The sequence below is a fragment of the Watersipora subatra genome, chromosome 7 (genome assembly GCF_963576615.1).
Source record: "Watersipora subatra chromosome 7, tzWatSuba1.1, whole genome shotgun sequence".
NCBI lineage: Eukaryota > Metazoa > Bryozoa > Gymnolaemata > Cheilostomatida > Watersiporidae > Watersipora > Watersipora subatra.
The window spans coordinates 4,561,959-4,583,693 of record NC_088714.1 but is presented as its reverse complement, the minus strand read 5'-3'; the positions used below and the strand labels follow the sequence as shown (position 1 = coordinate 4,583,693).

The following is a 21,735-nucleotide window of genomic DNA, read 5'->3' as shown; positions in this document are numbered from 1 at the left end:
CACTTTTTTCCCAGTAACCCTGTCTCTTGCTTTTAGTGTACGTTGAAAACGCCTCATTTTTTACAGCCCGTGACAAACAAAACTCATCTTTTACAATGTTAGGGTTCATCATTTAGTTTTTTCCTCAGCTACGTTTTAGTTGTGCGACCTAGACACATTTTTCAAATGAATTATGAAGCATGTACATGTATTTAACTGTTTGTGCTCGAAACAGCAGCACTAGCCATTGCCTTACAAACAGACACCAGAAATATGTGTTGATAATAATTAGAGTCGTTCCCACATGCACATCCTGATTCTTCAGCTAAACCCCGCTATACTTTATAAGACATATAACGACATGAGATTCTATACATTGATAAAGCGGATGCCTAAACCTACATAGCACCAGAGTATACAAAGAGGGGAGAAAGTTGCAAAACATACTTGGCACAAAAATTACAGTGTGTACAAAAATGATGCATATTAAAAAGTTAAGGGAAAAGCCAGGAATGATAAGAGTTATCAGTAATAAAATGCATAGAAAAAGTTTAGTGTTTATGTTTACTTTTTTTATTAATATCGCTGCTGTTAGCGTCTGAATGACGACGCTTAAGTCTCATAAGATCTCGCACACATCGGAGGAAGCTGCCATCCTCAAGGCACCTTGAGAAGACAATGTGGCAATAAGAGAGCAGCAGTACGGTCACTCGCAGCTCCAGATGCGCTTCAAAACATAAAAATAAAATAAAAATTTACTTTGAAAACTAACAACAATGCTGCAGTAGCGCTAACTATTTAAATATATGACGCCCTGCGCTACCGTTTTTGTATCAAATTGCTCTTATCTCTGATTAACTATGTTAAATGAGGAAAAACCTTCACTGTAGAGAGAGCTGATAACTCCACAAAGCTGATATCATAAAATATTTCAAACTAGCAAATGCTACATAGCACTATCTACTCTACCTACAAACGGCTCATCACGACTACAGAGAACTTCTGAACACTAAGAGTCAGGTTTGAGGAAATTTGTTAAGAATTTCGCAGACTCATATTAGATGAAATTCTTTTGTCAGTTCATAAATTCATGAGCTTTATAAACTAGGATGTCTGCATATTCTTTCACCGTAAACATTCCCTATACCCAGGAAGTCGAGTAAAGAACAAAACTACACACAGAACATTTTTTTCGTTGCTACTTCTGCAGTAAAAATATAGAACTTGTGATTTATTGTAACAACATCTATCAGCAATATACTTGGTTCTCTGCAACCGTTCTTATTACCCATGGCTGGGCTGGGCTGGGCTGCCTGCAACATGAGCTAAGTAAAATGGTATTCTTATTTGAACAAAGTTTTCTCTGTCATAATTTTGAGCTTTGTTCCTTGAAAAGACACATGCATGAAGCTCTTGTTATATGATTTTACCTACGCTACATTGGAAGTGGTTTTATAAAACAAGGAAACTGTATTTAAAAGTTGTTCATCTATAGGTGAGACAACTCCTCATTTCATGACTGCCATCAAAAGAAACAGATTTATAATAACAGCAAGGAATTGTGATCCATGCACTCCAGCTGGTACCATAGGACTTATAGGTTAAGACTAACAAAGGCTATTCATCTCACACATTTTTCACAATATTCAGAGGTAAACAGACTAGCTTTTTTGTTTTTGATAAACATTGATGTACTGTCGAACGCGAGTTCAATTATTTTTTTCAGTATTTGCGGCAGATTTCACACATAATATATAAAAAGGGCAATTTATAAAAAACTAGATTTGTTCTTTTGGCGTAAAGATTATAAATTTTTTTTACATTTACACAACAATAATTTAATGGCACTTTAATGAGTTTTGTAAGTTTTTTAAATGAGTTGGCTCATTTGAAAAACTTACAGATCGAGGCATGATGCAAATAGTTTTAGATTCCGTAAACTACTGGCTATCTCCACAATGCATATAACCTAAGCATAAAACAGAGAGACAACTTACCATTTTTTAAAATTTTTTTATATAAATTAAAGCCCACATTCCTTCCACCAAGAAATACAAACATGGACCAGAGAGAGACAACGCCTATGGGAGTCATCAGAAGCACTTCAAGCCTATAGGCAGCATCTTCTCCAAACTGTACCTATAACCAGTCAAAACATCAACCGATGACGAATAGAATTTAACAACCAACAGAAGACCGTGAAATTTACAAGGTCACATATAATAGCGCACAACCTATACAAATATCATACACTGGTGTTAATAGAGACATATGCAAGATCGACTAGATGGGCATAATGCAGACAATAGCATGACAAATTTAGCCTCGGAATGTGATGGCATCGGCATTTTACGAAGACACTTTGACTAGTTGTCTAGTTGTAGTGATGAGGTCGAGTAATAGAAGGTTATACCTTGCCGATTATTAAGGGCATTTGTGTAGGCCTACCTAATGTGTAGTTATTTTCTAGTCGTGACTTGAGACCATATAATTGATGAGAGGTTCGCTAAAAAGCTCATGTTAGTTCTCATTTTCAACCTGATCTCTATTTCGATGCATGCTTTGTATTCTTAAGATTTATGACACTCCTTGAAGCTTTTTTAAAGTGTCAACATTAACAGCTGCCTCTAGAGAGGTGCAGCGTCTAAGGTACATTTATACCTTGATTTAAAGAAGGCTACTGAGATATATGGACTGAGATAAAATGATCTCTCACCAGATTTTCATGCGATTTTATACTCCGTCTATTTGAAAATAGACATAAAAGATTTCAGTGAGTCAAAAAGGAAACAGTTAGAATTTGCTCGCTATGATGGCCAGTGATAAAGAACATACTACTATATCTAGTTATACTAGCTAAGCTCTCTGTTTCTTTATTCCAGGCCAGCATCCGGTAATGTCACAACCCCTTTCCTTGCTCAATCACAATCTCTCGCAAACTTGTTCTGAAACCTCACTGGCTATGTATTGCACCAGTGAATCGTAGTGCTGGGAAATTCTTAATTACTTTAATTTTTCTTTAAAGGAGAATTTTGGTTCATGACCGATAAATATCAGCCCAAATTTTTACCCTCACTACCCCGAGAACAATTTTGTCAATGTTTAAACACACTTTGGGCATTAGAAAAATCTAAACAGCCTCATCATATTGATGACAACAGCAAAACACAAAATTGAGAACATAACATTAGCTAGTGACATGTAGCAACTGTTTATGATATTGTAAAAGGCTGCGGAGAAAACCTCCATAGACCACAGACATACCGGACCAATGCAATTTTTTTGCTACAGACAAAAAAGTTCAAACGACTAGACAATTTAAAAAAAACCTTTCAAGCGCCACACATCTACTATAACATATAATATAATAGCATCCTTGGATGATAATACAAAAAGCTAACAATTGGGGTCATTATGATGCGCAAGCTATAGCAACAACTCAAGTATAAGCCACGGATGTGGCCTCCTAGCACATAAAAAGTGCTAGAAAAAGTATAGCTCAGCTTTTTTCATAGCTCGCAGAAATAATGACAATATCGGAGATTGATGACGGAGCTGCCAGCAAAGCAATAATTGTGCACATTCAGAAATCTTTCAAACATTCATTTTCACAGCTTAGAGTAGATTCTTCCTACCCAATTCCGCAATGACCATAAAGTCATACAAGTTAACCTGTTCTTGGTTGATTAAAGAATATGCGGTTGTAAATAAAGAAACCTATCTCAAAAGTTAACGTCTAAGTGGCCTGCCATGTACCAGCATGTGAGAAATCAAATACATGCAGCTTTACAATGATTCACAGAACACAAAGGCATGCAGCTAGAAGCTGGAGAGATTTTCTAGTGGTTGTAGTCTGCGTACAGGCGACCTTAAACTGAAATCCCATGAATGACCTTGCAAGTTCCTAATCTACTTGAACTTTAAACACCACAAGTATTTCTGTTTTACCCTCCGTAAGATACTGCGTAACCAACAATAGATCGTCCAACGTGTGCAGTGCAATAGACGCAATTTTAGTAGAGACCTAAGAGGAAGTTCATAGTTCTTAGTAAAACTCACCACAACATTCCTCCATTGGCGTGATTGAATCAGATGTTTATGCATGTTTTCCATAAACATAGTGAGGAAATTCACAAGAACCCAGATAAAGATATTAGCAGCAGTGCCGTGCCAGAAGCCAATAAACACAAAGCATAAGAACATGGTGAGCACCTGCTGTGAAAGACCGAGTTTGGACCCTCCAAAAGGCTTGTATATGTACCTACAAGACAATAGACGAGCGATAGCAATCCTCTCCTATACAGATGCATGTGTTATGTCCAAAACATATTATTTTATTGAAAGCACTAGCTCAAAATCCCAATCTTCCAACTCGTAAGCTATCACCCCAATCCATCACTTCCCCAACCTATAACCTCAGCCACCCCAAATATTTCTTCCACAACATTTAAACCGTAATCCCAACCCTCATGGGTTGGGATTACGGTTTAAATGTTGGGGGATTACAGTCTAGATCAATCCAAAGGCTCTCATGAATTGATCTAGACAAATAAACAAGAGCCTCAATTCATGGTCTCGGTAAAAATGTTAAATCCCAGTACATCGGCACCAGGACATCGGCGCCAGGAGAACAATTTCACTGAAGAGAAAGGATGACGAAACAAAAGGTTGCAGTCCCTCGTTTGCTTGCTTCAATATTTAGATTTTTATTATTTTATTTTTACAATTTTTAGCAGACAAAAATAGATCAAACTGCATTTGTATTTTAGAGAAAAACCATTACAAAAAATAATTAGACAAAAAGGTTTGCACAGCTGACACTTTTGAACTCTATATCATTGCGCATTTAATGGAGTGAAAAGTGAAAACTAGGTTTTCAGCAATTGAGCAAAGTTATTTGTTGGAAAGTCCTCATACAATAATATTACATGTATTATGCTACATGGGCAGTTTCTAGCGATCACAAGTGGTCTACTGTTAACGCCATGTTAGCACTATAACAGCCATATTCTGGGCAGAGCTATTTATAGAAACGCTGCTCTCAAACAAGAAAAGATAACTACATGTATTCAAACCAAAAGCCAGTTGAACAGACCGCTGAAATAATTCCTGTTATTTATAAAATTAGCACAGCATAGCATTGCTATACAGCGTAGCATTGCTATACAGCGTAGCATTGCTATACAGCGTAGCATTGCTATACAGCATAGCATTGCTATACAGCGTAGCATTGATATACAGCGTAGCATTGCTATACAGCGTAGCATTGCTATACAGCATAGCACAGCATAGCTATACAGCATAGCATTGCTATACAGCATAGCTATACAACATAGCGCTGCTATACAGCATAGCATTGCTATACAGCATAGCTTTGCTGTATAGCAATACAACATAGCATGCTGCATTGCTGTATAGAAAACGAGCAACTGTGATAGAATGAAAAAGATCTTCCAATTTCTCGCTGTAAAATGATAAGTCGGTGTACCTGTGTGTCTGCACCATTTTTATGTCATATAAACAGACTTTCAAAGAGCTGCCGAGAATTTCTTGGAATTTGGCACATCAGCTACTGATTTCTCATTGAAGGACAGAAAACGTCAAAAATCTCAAAGCTTTTTAAAACTTAATCTCATTTGAATATAAATATTTTTTGACAGCCGCCATTTTGAATGCTCACAAATCCACAAGATTTATGTACTCGAATGACAAATTTTTGCCACTTGGAGCCCTCCATTGATTTGTAAATATGCTCAAATATTTAGTTCTTTTTAATTCCTTTTACTGTAATTGTCAGCTTTACTGTTATCAAGAAACAACTAGAATGCAGTGTTTCAAGATTCACAAACCTCTTTACTTGTGTTATAAAGTTACTCATACATTTAGAACTAGTAGAGAATGGTGTTGTTTACCATTGCTAGTGATTACCTTTACCTCTTAGTTGTTTATCATTGCTAGTGATTACCTTTACCTCTTAGTTGTTTATCCCCATAGAACTTATTGAACATACAGAGATATGATACAAATAATATATCTATTCAGCTGTCATCATGACCTTCGCTACATGGTTTGTTAAGGCTGGGAAAATCAAGACTAATTTACTCTAATTTCTTCTCACTAACTATAGGTCAGCAGTAAAAGCTTTAGGAATATCTGTTATATGTTTTCATATCTTTGCATGCTGTCAACTTTTGCTAGTTGTTTGCCATTACTATTGATCACCGCTCTTTATAGTCCTTATCTATGTGAAGGTCATTAGATATGCTTGAACCCGCTATGAAGTCTTCTGTTTTTTATACTTCTATATCAAAAATTGGCATGTAAGATGAAACCATCAATGAAGCTGAGAACATATGGCATGAATACATACACAAATTGTGACAGATTATTAGATAGTCATGCTACTATAAATTCAACTGGATGTTTCACTTACCTGGGACATATGGCTGCTGCTTGGCAAAGCAATGCTGACAAGCGGTTATATTACACGGGGTAAAATGCTTCCAACATTTATGAATTTAGAGGAAAGCAAATGAAACTAAGCAAATCGCCAGAATAGAGCAAATAAAAAGCGACAAAAGACAACCCTTGAAACAAATAAAAAATGACTCACTGTATAATAAAGTTGTAAAGACCAACATCGAAAAATCGCCAAATGGCAGAGGCTGTGTGCTTGATGAGAAAGCAGCAGGGCCGTGGAGGCATGCTGATGCCATCCAGCTCAGCAAAAAGGGTTGGCACACCGTAGAGAACGAGGTATTTAAGGTTGAAAAGTGCTGCTTGCACAAAACAGAGTCCAAAGACAGTCATGTTGTCAGCGCTCACTAGGAAGTACTCCTCCTGTTAGAATAAAATACACCCAACTGGTGAGAAATTTGCACCTGTAAACAGCGGACACTGAAGCAAGCTTACGATTGAACGAACAATTCTTAAAACTAGAGATTATTTGTTACAGTGCCATCTAATGGACTTCCTAAAGTCAAATCCTTTTGGGAAATTGAGTGTAAGCCAGAGCAATCATTACCTAACAACATGTGCGTAGCCCGCTTACCTCATCGGTGGTACATATCGTCTCGAAGTAGTCATTCTATTTTGAGACCAGCCAATAGGAAGGTCTTGCCAGGCGACACGGCTTGGCCAGCTGCGCTGTTTATTTACAAGTTTAGATTAGAATATTTAGCGCTGGGAAGGTGACAAGAGGGAGCACCTGGCTACACAGTGATAGCGGCCAAGCGGATACACATCAACATGCACAAATCGAAATAGTGTGAGTAAGCAAAATATTAATCCAAACTGACAGTGAACTTCCTGCTCGGCCTCACCAAGCGTGTGACAAAGAATGAACCTGAAAATTACCTTTCTGACCGGCATGCACTATGTTTCCATATGGAGTCATGCGCACATTGAGTTACCGTGCATTAAGCGGTTCAATAGACATTTACATGCCGCGGATTAACACGGGTGCTTTGTCAAAAAAATAAGTAATTCTATGCAAGGGGTACGAGCGGCGCACTCCTAGCTCGTTTAGCAGTACATTTTCAAAATAGGAACTGAAAAGTGGAAAATCTTTCTAATTGGAATAGCTTGGGCGACATTTTTTGGGCCTCATTCGCTAGTGCCGTTTCCATATCTCGCACACACAGAACATTCGATAAAGGTTTGCGAGTAACTAAACTTGCTTGACCTGCGGACTTTCGCTGTTTCTATCTTTTGGATGATATAAACTTGCAAATTAATCGGAAAAATAGTGATCGTTGAAAGTGTGAGCCCAAAAGTTGGTAAGCTAAGAAGCGAGAATGACACCAACCTGCTGAAGTGCGGAGCTGTAAAAGTAGTGAAGAGAGATCTCCATTAGGCTCCACCAGAGCAGCAGCAAGAATGATTCTGAAATGAACCATTTTAGCCTTGTCCAGGTGAGCGTGTCTTGCTTGACAGACATCTGTAAGGATAGACAACAACAAAATTAATACGCTGTCCAAAATAATGTTTTGATGGATCAAAAGAATTTATAAACATATGCCATTTCACTTTGCTTTTGAAACCACGATAACTAACTTTCAAAGATTAATGTAAAAATTCATTAAACGAAAAGAATGGAGCCATTGTTTAAAATCTGAGCATGGTTCACCACTTAGCACTGCTAGATATCCTGAAAAAGGTGAGACACACAAGTCGATGTTTCAGGTCTTTAAACATCAGCAAAAAGAATGCCCTGAACATGAGTGTGAGCTTCTTCACAATGCTTTTGTGTCAACTAAAGCTATTCCTCAGAAATATTGGCAGGTTTTGTATTTATTAGGTACGATTGGCTTAAACCAGGTGTTCCCAATTAGATTCGCTGGTTTCCTTCCCCCTTTCCAGACTACGAAAACTCTATTCCCTCCTTTTCTATCAGACTTAATTTTGCTTTTAATCTGCATACTTCTTCATATTTTATCATTTCTGCATTCCACAGCATCAAATATTAAGTATCACAGCATTTACTAGTTCAACTATCTTTATAAATGTCTGGTCAGCATCTTATTGGTGAAAAAGAAGTAGAAACTCCCTAAAGTTATAGAAAGTATGATTAAAACTATGAATCCCAAGACAGTACACAATGTAATAAACGCCCAATTTATTAACAACAAACAACAATATGCAGCATGTAAGTATTATGCAAAGCTTTGCAAATACAATGTATCAGCAAAAATTTATAAATAAAGGCCGGAATTCCCCCATTGAAAATGAAAATTTCCCCCTTTGGGGGAATTCTTCACCATTTGGGAACCACTGGCTTGAACCATCTGGAATTTTTTGAGAAGTCACTGACCACTGAGTTGTCTTGATAACTTTTCTCAAGAAAGACAAAAGATAAGGCAAAAGAGAAAACAACACTTTTTACGGCTAACTATGAGATTCTTGTTACTCAAATCAAATTTGAGAACTTGGATCGATTTAAAGCTTCATGCTATATGGAATTTCTCACGTAATACGAAGCAAAAACGTTACATAAATGCTTTACGTAATACTGGGTTTAGGCTATAGGAGTGTCTAATGTAGTATGACTAGCATCTGTAACAGATACGAGGCAACCTTAAACATAGTTAAGTACAAGAAAATAAGGTGGTTATAAATGCTGCCCATAAATTAATTTCTTTTAGTTAGCCGAATAAATAGACAGCTATATAACAACAAAGAAATTCATGTTTGTCATTGATCTACTTAATTGTCGGTTAGCAAACATGACCAACAATTATAAATTGCTTCACGAGGAAGTTACTACAGATTAATATTCAGTTGAATTTCGCTAACTGCGTCACACCTCCTTTAATGATATTTTACAAGAACATAAAAAAATGTTTTTAATGCGTTAAAAACCTAATTTATCATCATTGAGATCAAATACTACACACTGTACCGTCATGAGGAATTATCAGAATGAAATCAACATAAAAATGATTCCCTTGTTTTATAATTACAACAGAATGTGTTTCATGCCCATTATGAATTATTTTAGGGTGCATTATGCGTAATAGGCGCTACAAATGTGAGTAAACAAAAAACATTTGAGTTGTCTCTTGGCAATATGAAAATAGTCATAGCCAAAGTTTGACTATTTCTAATGCTAAATCCTAGAATGAAACGAGTCAATGCATCTCAACTGGATGAGACAAATTTTAAGGTTTTGGACTTGCGCAACAAGAATCTTGTTCTTAAAATTAACGGTGGGTGCAAGTAGAAAGTTTTTATGTTCTATTTGTTGTTTTATTAATAGTTTATAATAATAATACTCTAACATATTATAGTAATGATAATAATCTAAAAGCTTTTCTATATATAGTAGATGCTCCTACAACGTATACCTGCTGTAACGTAAATTCCAGATACAGTAATGTAAAAAATTTATGTGAAGTTTTGCTTTGTATTACGTAAAAAATTCTAAATAACGTAAAGTATTAAATCCGGCGAGTCCTCTAATTCATTTTTAATGCTAATTTATCTCGATCCTCTTGCGAAAGGAAAATGACTTGAGCATAGCGGTATCTCTATTATATATACTATATATATTAAACAACTTCCATGACATTCTAGTTCGTCGTGATAAATCGTCAGATGTGTCGACAAAACAGAGAATAGGTAGCTGCGCAATTGTTCCTATATACATAAAGGCGATCAATTGGTGCAGGTGTTACAGCATAGGTTCCCCAATCTGTATGTCACGAGTTGGAGTATCGTCGAAAGTTATTTTTTATCCTAACCTTCACCCCTGTGCACAGATAGACGATGAACAGGTAGTACCATTTTTTTAGTGAGAATATTTTGTTGTCTTGCCTTATTGTAGACGTATAACATATTTGTTATTAGTTTTACTTTGCAGAATAGATTTTGCTGTTTATAAAAAAATATGCAAATATAAATTTGTAAATGAACGCTGAAGATGTGCACTCTCCATCAATTTATTGTAAAATTATCGCAATCATGGTCTATAAAACCAATGAAATTGATCAGCAAAAAGGAGAAAAGTTGTCGATGCAAACCAATAATACTGCAGTCACGGTACAGCCTACAAATTAAAAATTCAAGTTTTTCATTTTTTGTATGAACAAAACGGTGAGTTTGGAAAGATCTTGGAATAGATTAGGCAATTAACGTCTATTTTACTGTTCTTATAATGTAAAATCCCTATAACGTAAACATTCCTGGAACGCTATAATTTACATCGTAGGAGCGCGTCATGTATATAAATCTGTGTTTGTCATTCGTGTGTCCAGTTATGGCAATAAAGTTTTAGGTACGAAAACCCGATTCACAGTGGATTTGAACTTGGAAACTCCAGATCTGCAGGCAGACATTCTATCTACTAAACTACAGTGTGCTTGTCATACTATGGATTAATTGTGCACATAATTATGCAGCATAACTGCATATGCTTATACGAGCATGGCCATGACGAATTTGGATGCCAAGCTGGCTTCATGGCTCTATTACAGTAAAGATTTAGACTAGCTTAAGTTACTCAAATTCATTGGATAATTATTTTATTACCCGTGCATTCATGAAAATAGTAATAATAATAATAGTGCTCTAACAGTCTATAAAAATACTCTAATAGCTTATAAAAATGAAAGTCTAGGATTAAAAATGCATAAGAAGGCAAATTAGAGAATAATTCGTGTAGATGTGTAAATTCGCGTAAAACAACCACACGGTAAAATATCTACATATCTATCATAGAATTCAGCAAGAGATAAGCGATAGTTTAGTCCAACTTGAATTTGCAAACTTGGAGTTATCCTCTAAATGTCATTTCTGATGATCTGTGAACAAATCTCATCAAAAACTTTATTATACATTGTAGTCGCGTATTAGAAGACTAGTGTGAGGTTATCATAGCCTAAAAACATTAAACTATGAATAAAAATTTCGGTCCAAAACTTTTATGATGCCTTGACACAAATGTGGTTCATTTACTATCGACAAAGCTTACCTGACCCGGTTATCAAACACCTTCTGTAACTCAATAAGGCAGAAACTATCGCAATTTTTCTTAAAATTTTCAGGGGTACTCAATTAAAATCTGAACCACGCAGCTGACCCCCTCACATTCCTATGAGAGAGAAATCCGAAAGCTCCCTAACTTAGCAATCATATTTTTCATACTTGTTTAATTTGTAATTTTCATCGGTCTCTGCATTTTCAGTTACAAAATTATAATGTTTCGAAAAACATCAGACATGTTACATTGGAAATTACTTTAGTTGTTGAGTCATAAATTTGCTGAAACTTCATGTTGAATGTTGAAGAATTTGTATTTTAAGAAAATTATGAGTCAAGGTGCTTTATTAGTCAAGTGTTTTATTATTTCATTTGGTGAACCAAAAACCTCACTTTTCAATCATGACTATAAATAGAAAATGGCAATTAAGCATCAATGAAGCCACCTTACAGTTTACATAAGCAAAAATACACATTATCTTGATTTCTAGCACAAGGCAAGCCACTAGAGGTTTGCAAGCCTAGAGCATGCCAAAGACAATGAGAAAATGTTTGTTTACTTGGTGAATCTAATGGTGTACATTAAGCTGGAGCCTAGAAGTTTCATGTTGCAATAACAACTACCTGCTTATGACTGCCAAAAAATTGTGCCTCGATTAAAAACATTCATGTGTTTGCATGAGCAGCTGTTATCATCTAGGCTATGAATGCTAGCTTGCTGTTCTGTTTGAACTTATAGCCTGTTACCTTAGTGATGTAGTGCCTGTAGGACGTGAAGGGGCCGCTAAAGAAAGTAGGCAAATAAAGAGTGTATGCCAGCACACGATAAAACGACTCCACATTGTCTGTACGATCAAACTCATCAATCATGTCTATGCCGAGAGAGACCAGTCTCAAGTTGCATATCGACATGGCGTAGACGAGCATCATATAGCGTGTACCAGTCGGGTCAGGGTAGCACAACTTCATCTGCATAACAAAACAAGTGGTGAATACAGCCTATATTGCCTGCACTAGCTGTTCAGTTATATCACCAAATATACCTTAACAACTAACAAAATTAGGAATGGAAACACAATGGCTTCTTACTTTATTGGAACACCTTGGAAAGATACTGGCCATTTTGTCAAATAATCACAAGCATGGACAATTTGACCTGTGAAGTCTAGCAATTTAGCAATGAGTTCAGAGTTGATGCTTGTTCATGCACGGGATACCGTCTGTCTCGAAGGTAAGAGCTCCATACAGTATTAAATATAGTAGTGTTACATATTATTGCAGACCATAACAAGTAGATAGAAAGTTTTTAGTTTGTGAATGTAAGTGTTGAACTAGAACAATTAAAACATGTTTTTCCACTGTAATATCCCGTTGTTGGAGGGTTTATCAGAGGGTGGGAACGTATTAATCTGTTTTTTGTTAGTTCATATAGGAGATAATGCTTTGAGATACGAAAAAAATGATTCTGTCCCAGAACGCATTAAACTCATATGTTGAGGTATGACTGTAAAATACTTGGCTATACAAAGTATTGGTTCAAGTCAGCCAACATGTGGTGACAACCCTTCATGGGTAAAAATCACACAAACAATTGTTGACTAGTTATAAATGAATAACAAAAGACACCTAACAGAAAACCATGTACGGCTGGTTAAACAACAATAGGAGACAACTATGTCTCTGATAGGATATGAGGCTGTTTCTATAGGAAATCTCAATTGCCAATACACTTGCCCGTGTTTGCCATTAAACTGAACAAGAATATTCAATTGGCCTAGACCGGGTACTCACAATGAATGTGGCGGTGCCCTGCAGGTTGAGGAGACTAAGGAGCATGAGGCTGACCGCCCAAACCAACGCCTTCCTTCTAGTGAGAACCACAGTCAGGTAGACAAGGCAGACATTGCATATGAGAAAGGTAAGCTGCTTTATGCCAAGTATATAAGAGAGGGAGACGAGACTAAATGCTATGTTCACATAGATTCGGCCCTGCAAAACAACACACAAAAGTAAGTTTTCGAGGAAAAGCATGTGAAAGAAATAACTGCCATGTAAAGAAACAATAAATAAATTGATCCGCTTTAGCCTTGGCAGTAAATACTAAATAAGTGTAATGAGAAAAAACATGCGCATGAATCTTTACTAGGTTGGGGAAAAAGATTGTGTCAAACGGGATTCGAACTCATGACATTTGGCTTAATAGGCAGACATGGTAACACCTGCATAAGTCAACAGCCTTTATGTATTCTCAAATGATTGTGCACATACTGTATAGTAGTTACTCTCTGTATTTTATAGGCACACCTGATGATCTTCTACGGCAAGCAGGAGTGCAAGGATACCAGCATCAAAATTAGCAGACAACTGTATAGTTATGTTGGGTGCGTATCGCTGGCCTTCTACTTTTATGACCACTGATCTTTGATGTACTCAACGGTGAGACCATGTCAGATAGGTGTGTGCACAAGAACAAACTGTGTGAGTTCAAATAGCTTTGTTGAAATTCCGTTTTAAAGTAACTAGTATTCCTGACAGAAAGATTGTAAAGAATAATCAGTATGTGCACAAATAATTCGTGAAGTGGCAAGGGGGCCAAGTGGGGTAGTAATTAGCACACCGGTCTGTAAATCGGAGTATCCGAATTCAATTACTACGTGAGGTAATATTTTCCTAACGTTCTTAGCGTGGCTGCCGACAGACAGACGCCGCTCTTATTATAGTAAAGATCTATGCAAGTAAGTGTTTGCAGGGTCAATTGACAGGAGACAGAAATATTGTCAAGGTTAGGTCACACTACAAATGTCATGCGTGAGATGTTAACATTAAAGTTTTGTAGTTAACGTTGAGAATTTTTGTCAAAATAACAAAACTGAACACACAGATAAAATCAGCATTCACAAACACTGATCATTAGGCATACGACAAACATTTCAAAGACAGAGCAAGGTCTGTAACAACCATGCTGTGAAGTTGGTGCATATTAAATCAATAAGACAAAATTTAACAAGATGATGCAAGTCTACCTTTTCTAAGTGGCAGTTTATGGCGAGACCCAATAGGGCGTGGCCTAAATACCACGGCAAATTGTTGCTATAGTAATCAACCCAGTATCTCCACTCATAGTCCGAATCATCCATCTTTCTGCCAAACCACCAGCTCGGATGTAGATCAAAGCTCAGCATATCTTCCTTGTCTAATGCAGGAGAGATGAATAGATTGAAAGTCTTAGAGCAGTTAGCATGAATGGATAAAACAATGTTTCATTTTATAATGAAATGCCGAGTCATGGCTAAGTCATGGTAAAACACCAGCCTCGCTCATCTTCCCAAACCCGTATCCACCAAATGTCTGTTCATCAAGAGCACTTTACATATGATGCTTCTTACATACATGCTATGATTTCAATATGAGTAAAAACTTGTTTGTTGTGGAATATTTTATGTTATATTGTACATATGAATGTTTTTCACAATTGTATATGTGACATTTATTGCTTCTTGCTTTCCCACTATACAGGGTCCGGTTTAACACTAAGCATTACATTAAGCACAACGTAAACTAGTTGCTTTGTGTTTTGACGAGGTCAGACTGAACAGGTTGTTCTGTGCTCTTGTTCTTTTGCAATACAAACAGTGTATTATCGCCCATTCTGATCTTACTTCTTGCTACAAGCTATTTCGGCAACATGGCATTAGCGAAGGGTATTCGGTTTCCTCAGATAGTGAAGAGCTATGATGATCAGAATACTAACGGAAAAGTTAGTTTGGTTAGAAAAATTAGAAGTAGTCAGGGAGGGACTCACTGATTGGGAGTCACTGATTTGCGGAATTTTTTCCCATTGTTCCTTTCTGGGCCAGCTGTTGCAGTCTATCAGCAAATCTATCTATGAACAATAATTTTGAGACCTTAAAAGCAGAGTTGTGCAGAGCGTTTAACGTTGATTTTTTACATCATACAAACAATTCAAAATTAGGGTATTGTTAAAAAATGAATCAGTTAATGTTTATTTAGCTGATATTAGAAGGTTGGTTGCTCTGATGGGTCAAAGGACCAATGGGAAACCGGTGATAAAGCGTGCATTTGTGTCCGTTCTGCTGGCTGATATCGCAATACAGCTCAAATCTAATGCCAATGTTGCTAAGCTTGAGTCGGTCAGTAAAGGTCGTGCAATGCTTGCGCTTAGGGGAGGCAATGATACTCTGGTTTGTGTAGGCGCTAAGCAGGTCAAGTGTTTTCAATGCCTCGTGTCTTCAGAATATGGTCATTTTGCACGAGATTGTAGCAATAAAAGACAGACGTATAGGTCTGTTCGTATTCGCAGCCAGCGTGTCAGACGATGTTTTGGATGTAATTATCCTGATCATTTGGTTAAAAGATGTCCAAACAAAGCAGGAAATGGCAACGGGTTAGTATTTACATCGAAAAATCGCACGCAACACGATGGTAGAGGCATAATTACCTGTGGCAAATATTTATGTCAATGGTGCTCCCTGTCGATCGTTGGTTGATACAGGTTGTCAGCACAGTAGTGACATCGAGTTGTTGATGCTTTAGGTTCTAAACATAACTCTGTGCCACATACTGTAACAATGTTGGATAGTAAAACTACTGTGTGCGAAGATAAAGTTTATTTGTTCACATATATAAGAAGTGGGTCAGTGAAATTGCGTTGCTTTGTGTCACAATTATCGGTTTGTGGGTTCTAGACTATCATGGGTATAGATGCATTGAAAGGTTTAAGAGGTGTCTCTATAAGTCAGTTTAGTATTCATCGTCTTGGAAGTGTTGATCAAGGTGTGTAAATTGCATTTGTCGCGGCTGCTGGTGTATCCTTGAGTGCAAATTTGTAAGTTGATGATGCTGACTTCAATGCATGTTTTGATGACAAGCATTAAAGTTTCTTGGAAATGGAAAAGAGGGGCTCCCGTTCTGACAAATCAGTGCGGGCAGAATGAGACTGGCCACAAGTGTAAGTCAGATTATGAGGAAGTTGAGTCATGGCGTGAGTGTGGCAGCCTAGTTGAATATGACAAGTCAGTACATAAGGAGGTTAAAAGAGTTGAACCCGTATTGGCTAGTTTTCAGCCGAATAAGGAGAGGAAAGCCAGGCCAGTGTTACACTAAGACAAGGAGTTGAATCCGCACATTAATAGCAATCCACGAGGAGATGCAGCTGTTTGTCGGAAGCTTCGTGAGGGGAGGGCAAACTTAGTTGAAACTGTTGCATGCTTGATCTGAAGAAGGCGTATTTGCAGCTGTATGTTGATGATAAGCTTCTAAAGTTCTAGGCGGTTCAATATAAGGGCAAGCTCTACGTAATAACACGAATGGGTTTCGGCCTGAACGTTGCTATGATTATCATGTCACAAGTACTCAGTAAGGTGTTGTCAATGGATCCCAATGTTGCATATTGCTCGCACCACTATGTAGATGACATCATTGTAGATGAGGATAATGTGTTTGTTGTTAGTGTTAGGAAACATCTGTTAAGTTATGGGTTAATGACAAAGAAACACAATCAAATCACTGATGCCCGCATGCTTGGTTTTTGTGTGAGAAAATATCAGAATGATTCACTGGTTTGGGGACGCAACAACAATGTCGGTGATATTGACTCAATTTTGATGAAGCCGTGAGTTCTTTTGCTGTGGTCGTCTCACAGGGTTACACAGCGGGTAGATGGCTGCGGGTAGCATGTAGCTTCATGAAAAGGCAGACTAGTGACTGTGATGGCCACATCTCTGACTGCGCCAAAACTATGCTTTCTGAGACTAAGGTATTACTGGAAAAGAAATATCTCATTAGTGGTGAGAGGTCTGTGTCTGATAAGAGAGAGGTGACATATGGTGTGATGCAAGCAGTCTTGCTGTTGGTGTAGCAGTAGATGTTGATGGTCAAATAGTTGAGAATGGCTGTCCGTTGAGAAAGGATGATGGGAATCACATAAATGTTGCAGAACTGGAGGCTGTAATTAGAGGTTCGAATTGTAGCATTAAGTGGGACATGAAGTGAATGAGAATCATGAATGATTTAGCATCTGTATTTGGGTGGGTAAACTCTGTGATTGATGACAGTAAGTGTCCAAAAGTGAATGGGTTAGGTCAAATGTTGACTAGGAGGCTTAGCATGATTTCCATGTTAGTCTATATGAGTAATCTGTAGACCTTAAACTAGTCAAGTTCAAAGATAATGTAGCTGACGAGTTGATGAGGTCTCCAAAGAAGTGACTCAAGCCTATGGTTGCAATTTTTTCAGTTGGCTGTGTCAGTTCGTATTCGATAGTAGCTCTAATTTATCTGCACGATACTCACCATCTGGGTGAAGAGAACATTTTATTTCTTGCATCAAATTAGGGTGATGCAGGGCTGAAAGACGATATGGACAGAGTATTAAGAGAAGGTCAGATGTGTAGATGAGTCAATTCGGCTCTGGTAAGATAGGAGAATGGTGTGCTGTCGGTAGACCAGACATGGACAAGGTTGGCATAAGACGTGACCCATCACGATGAAGCACTACACTTGATGCTGGTGAACTGCGGACATAACCAGCTTTGCGTATGGCAACAAATGAGACTACTATACCTGCTATCAAACTATTTGAGCAGGTGTTTTATGAAAGAGGAACTCCGGTGAGAACTCCTGATAGACAATGGACCATGATTTAGAAGTGAAACCTTTCATAGATTAATTAAAAAGTGGAATATAGACCACATCTTTAGCTGTGCTTACCGCCAGCAAAGCAATGGCATAGCAGAGTGACAACATCGAACAATTAAAGGAATGTTGGCTTGAACTAAAGGCTCTGTGCAGGAAATGTTGTACTGAGACAATTTCCCAACAATGAGATGGCCGGACTACCGTTCACTGTCAGAGATAGCTGGAACCTCATTCAGACAGCAGAGAAACATTCACTTCAACCCATGCAGTGTAGGAGACAACGTATTTGTGAAGCCGCCTAATGCAAAGGGCACTACCACTTGGACCATTGAAGAAGTTCCTGCATTAATATCCAACACTGCAGTTATGGTCGAATCTACCCCAAAACATATTAGTGACTCAAAGATATGCCACACTATGGCAGGATCTAAGAAAGAAACAATTCCTCGACTATTACTATCTATTCAGAAAGAGACATTTTGACATATAAGGAGGACCACGTGGATATTGAACTAGATAATAGTGAAAATGTGAGTGATGCTGAGCCTTATCGAGCACACTTTACCAGATCACACAAAACCCCAGAGCGATACGGCAATAATGTGTATGTCATACGACAGCACTAATTTTGTTAATGTTTGTTTTGAATAAGTTGATTTGGTTATTTTGTGCTCTTGTTTTTTTTGCAATATAAACTGTGTATTATCACTCATTCTGATCCTGCTTCATTTTACATTTGTTAAGGTAATTAACTGAATACATTGAAAACTGGGAGTTGATCTGTTTACATTCTAAATTATCAACCAACCATAGATGGCTATTTAAAATGTATGCGAACATTAGGCAACTAAACAAACAAAAACCATCATGTAGCATACTTATCAACCCATTTTTTAATTAACAGAATGTCTGAGTTGTACGTAAAGCAAGTATAACAGGATGAAGTCTAATCAAACTGAATAACATATTCCAAAGGTGAGTGTGTTGGTACAGATCGTAAAAGCTCTATTAGTTTGTAATCCAAAACTGAGCCGAGGCGATAAAACCTGAAAATTTAATGAAGAGTAAAAAATCACTTGGCATATGTACTGAATAGCATTAACTTTGGTTGCTAACTGGCTGACCACCTATAATTGGCCCAAGACCTCAGACAACTGTCACAGATCAGCGAGTTTTATAGCCAGATGCGGTTTAGTATGAGTTACCTTGACACCGTTTGTTCAAATTAGTTAAAAAAGAAAGAAACTAAAGGTTTTACTCATAGGTCAATGACAAAGCCATTTATGACTTTAGTTAAAAGGAGTTAATTCCACAGACAAATCAGCATGGCATGTCACAAAAAACAATTAATATGACAAGCTACAGTGGTACACGAAATAAACTGCTCGGCTTTGATGGAAAACTAAAAATCTCATTTACAACATTGTTACTCATTGTGAATTTTGTCAATAACCATAAATTATATATTAAATTGGTTCTCATCTTGTGCTGATCTCAAATATGTAAACTAAAAACTGTAAAACTGTTTTTGAATGGTTATGTAGGCTAGAGTCTGAACATTACATCTCTGAAGATTAGCAATCTATACAGATATGATCCCACTACATAAATTTTCAGTTGCTGATTTCTTATTCAGCAATGCCAACAAAACTAGAGTTTGAAAACAAAAAATTTACTTGTATAACTTTTAGAAACAAGAAATCATCTCAAGAAACCTGGTAATATTTAACCCAATCATTTTTATTACATCGGTTCGAGAAACTGCAGCTAATCTGATTTGGGTGCATCCTACATATCATTTTATGGGATATTCTGAATCCTGAAATGATTTTTAATCCAGCGGTATATCATCTATGATTGTTAACTCGTAACAACAAATTATAAATAAGTTTGAGAAACTTGTTCAATGGGAGTCCAGTTTATTTTGCACACCTTTGTAGGATGCAGAACAAAAATAAAACTCACTTAATTCCTTGATCATGTAGGGCCTTAACTTACTTTGACTCAACTGCTAATGCATTGTGTAGGGGCTAATACAAAGCTACAACAGAACGACATCTGTGGTAGACAATGGTTGTATGACACCAGCCGTGGTAGACAATGGTTGTATGACACCAGCCATAGTTTCATCTTTCCAGTCGACCAAAAGATTTAGAACAATCCGGTTAGCTATAATACTTAATAAAAACCTTGAACCAAACCTATATGCTTACCTAAAGATGCTTTATACACAAGGTATAGGCAGCGGGAGACAAACGTAACATAAAGCAACGCAGAAATGAACATTTCCATCATGGAAAACCTTCCTTGTCCAGCTTTGTTGGGCTTCATTATGCTAAAATATATAAGATATCTAAAATACAATACCTTCGATATAAGATTTCTTTTCAATTTGAACTACAGACAAGTAGCCAATGATACACTTCCGTAACATGTAAAATATCGATAAACAATAAAAAACTTATGGATATTTGTTGAACTTATGGATACTTGAGACTTTGTAAAAGCACTATTCAAGAAATTGCCTAAAATAAAACTACACTGGTAGATCTCAAGTTATAAAATAGCTAACTATCGCAGCCAAGCATAGCAGTTATTAGAAGAGTAATGCCACTGAAAATTATAGCTTTTTCATCTTTCAATGCATGAAGATGCAAACACTGTATTGGTTTGATCACTAAAAAATCATTCCGCCTACACTATTGTTTAGTGAAGAATTCATCATATGAAGCATCCTTCAACCAATAGAGATGGTAATTCTCACAGATTCCAACTCCCGCAAGCTAGAGCCATTTTGTATTAGTTTATTATAATTAAGAGTTGTTTTTGCAAAATTGAATTGAAGTAAAATAAAACTATTAAAAATTGTGTACAACTTGTTTGAAAGTTTATTTGTTCCTACTTTAAAGACATTTGAGTTGGGCAGAAAGATCAACTAGAATTTTAGAAATTAGTCACATGCATTCTTTTTACATGGAAGCCTAACTGCAATTATTCCCTATTTTTAAATATAGTGACTACAATTGAAGAGATCTTCAAAGCATGAAAACATAGCAAATTTTTGAAAAGGACATGCATTAGAAAGAATTCTAGATTGGCCACGCACATGTGTATTGCTAGTATTGGAATAACAGTGAAACTGGTACTTGAAAAAATGAAAAATTAAACAAATTTAGAAATTGATAATTAGCAAGTCTGATGTCTATACATATTGCATTCACACTACTGTCATATACATAATGATATTGCGCAAAAAGGATTAATAGCATACTCGAGAAGTTGTTCTGGAGAAATGGTAACGCCAGAGTTCAAATGAGAGACTTGCAAACTAACTAACCCATAAACACACATTTGTTAATTTACTGATATTAAGCGCTAAACCAGTTCCACTGCGAAGACCTTCAGCACCAATCAGTATCTGAAGGCTAAAATAAAATAGTAATACATAAAGCTGGAGGAGAAAGGAATTGCACATTATTGTTTAGAAGCTGCTAACATGATGCTAACAGATTGTTAGGCCAAGAACATGTAGGCTGTGGGCCAAGCAAACAAAAGAGCTCTAGAAATTTGAAATTCGGTTGGCACATCCATTGAGTAAAATCTTTTGCTATGATTTAGACTG

General features: G+C 36.9%; 1 protein-coding gene across 1 annotated transcript; it reads right to left on the bottom strand.

The window, feature by feature from the left end:
• Nucleotides 1-197: 197 nt before the first annotated feature.
• On the bottom strand, nucleotides 198-20,444 carry LOC137400351 (protein-cysteine N-palmitoyltransferase HHAT-like). The gene is made up of 9 exons (XM_068086680.1): nucleotides 20,327-20,444; nucleotides 14,481-14,650; nucleotides 13,249-13,446; nucleotides 12,205-12,426; nucleotides 7,787-7,918; nucleotides 6,593-6,819; nucleotides 4,039-4,240; nucleotides 1,977-2,118; nucleotides 198-706 (listed from the first exon to the last, which is right to left on the bottom strand). Exons 1-9 carry the CDS (start codon nucleotides 20,442-20,444, stop codon nucleotides 531-533), a joined length of 1,587 nt encoding a protein of 528 aa, XP_067942781.1. The 3' UTR covers nucleotides 198-530.
• Between the last annotated feature and the right edge of the window lie 1,291 nt (nucleotides 20,445-21,735).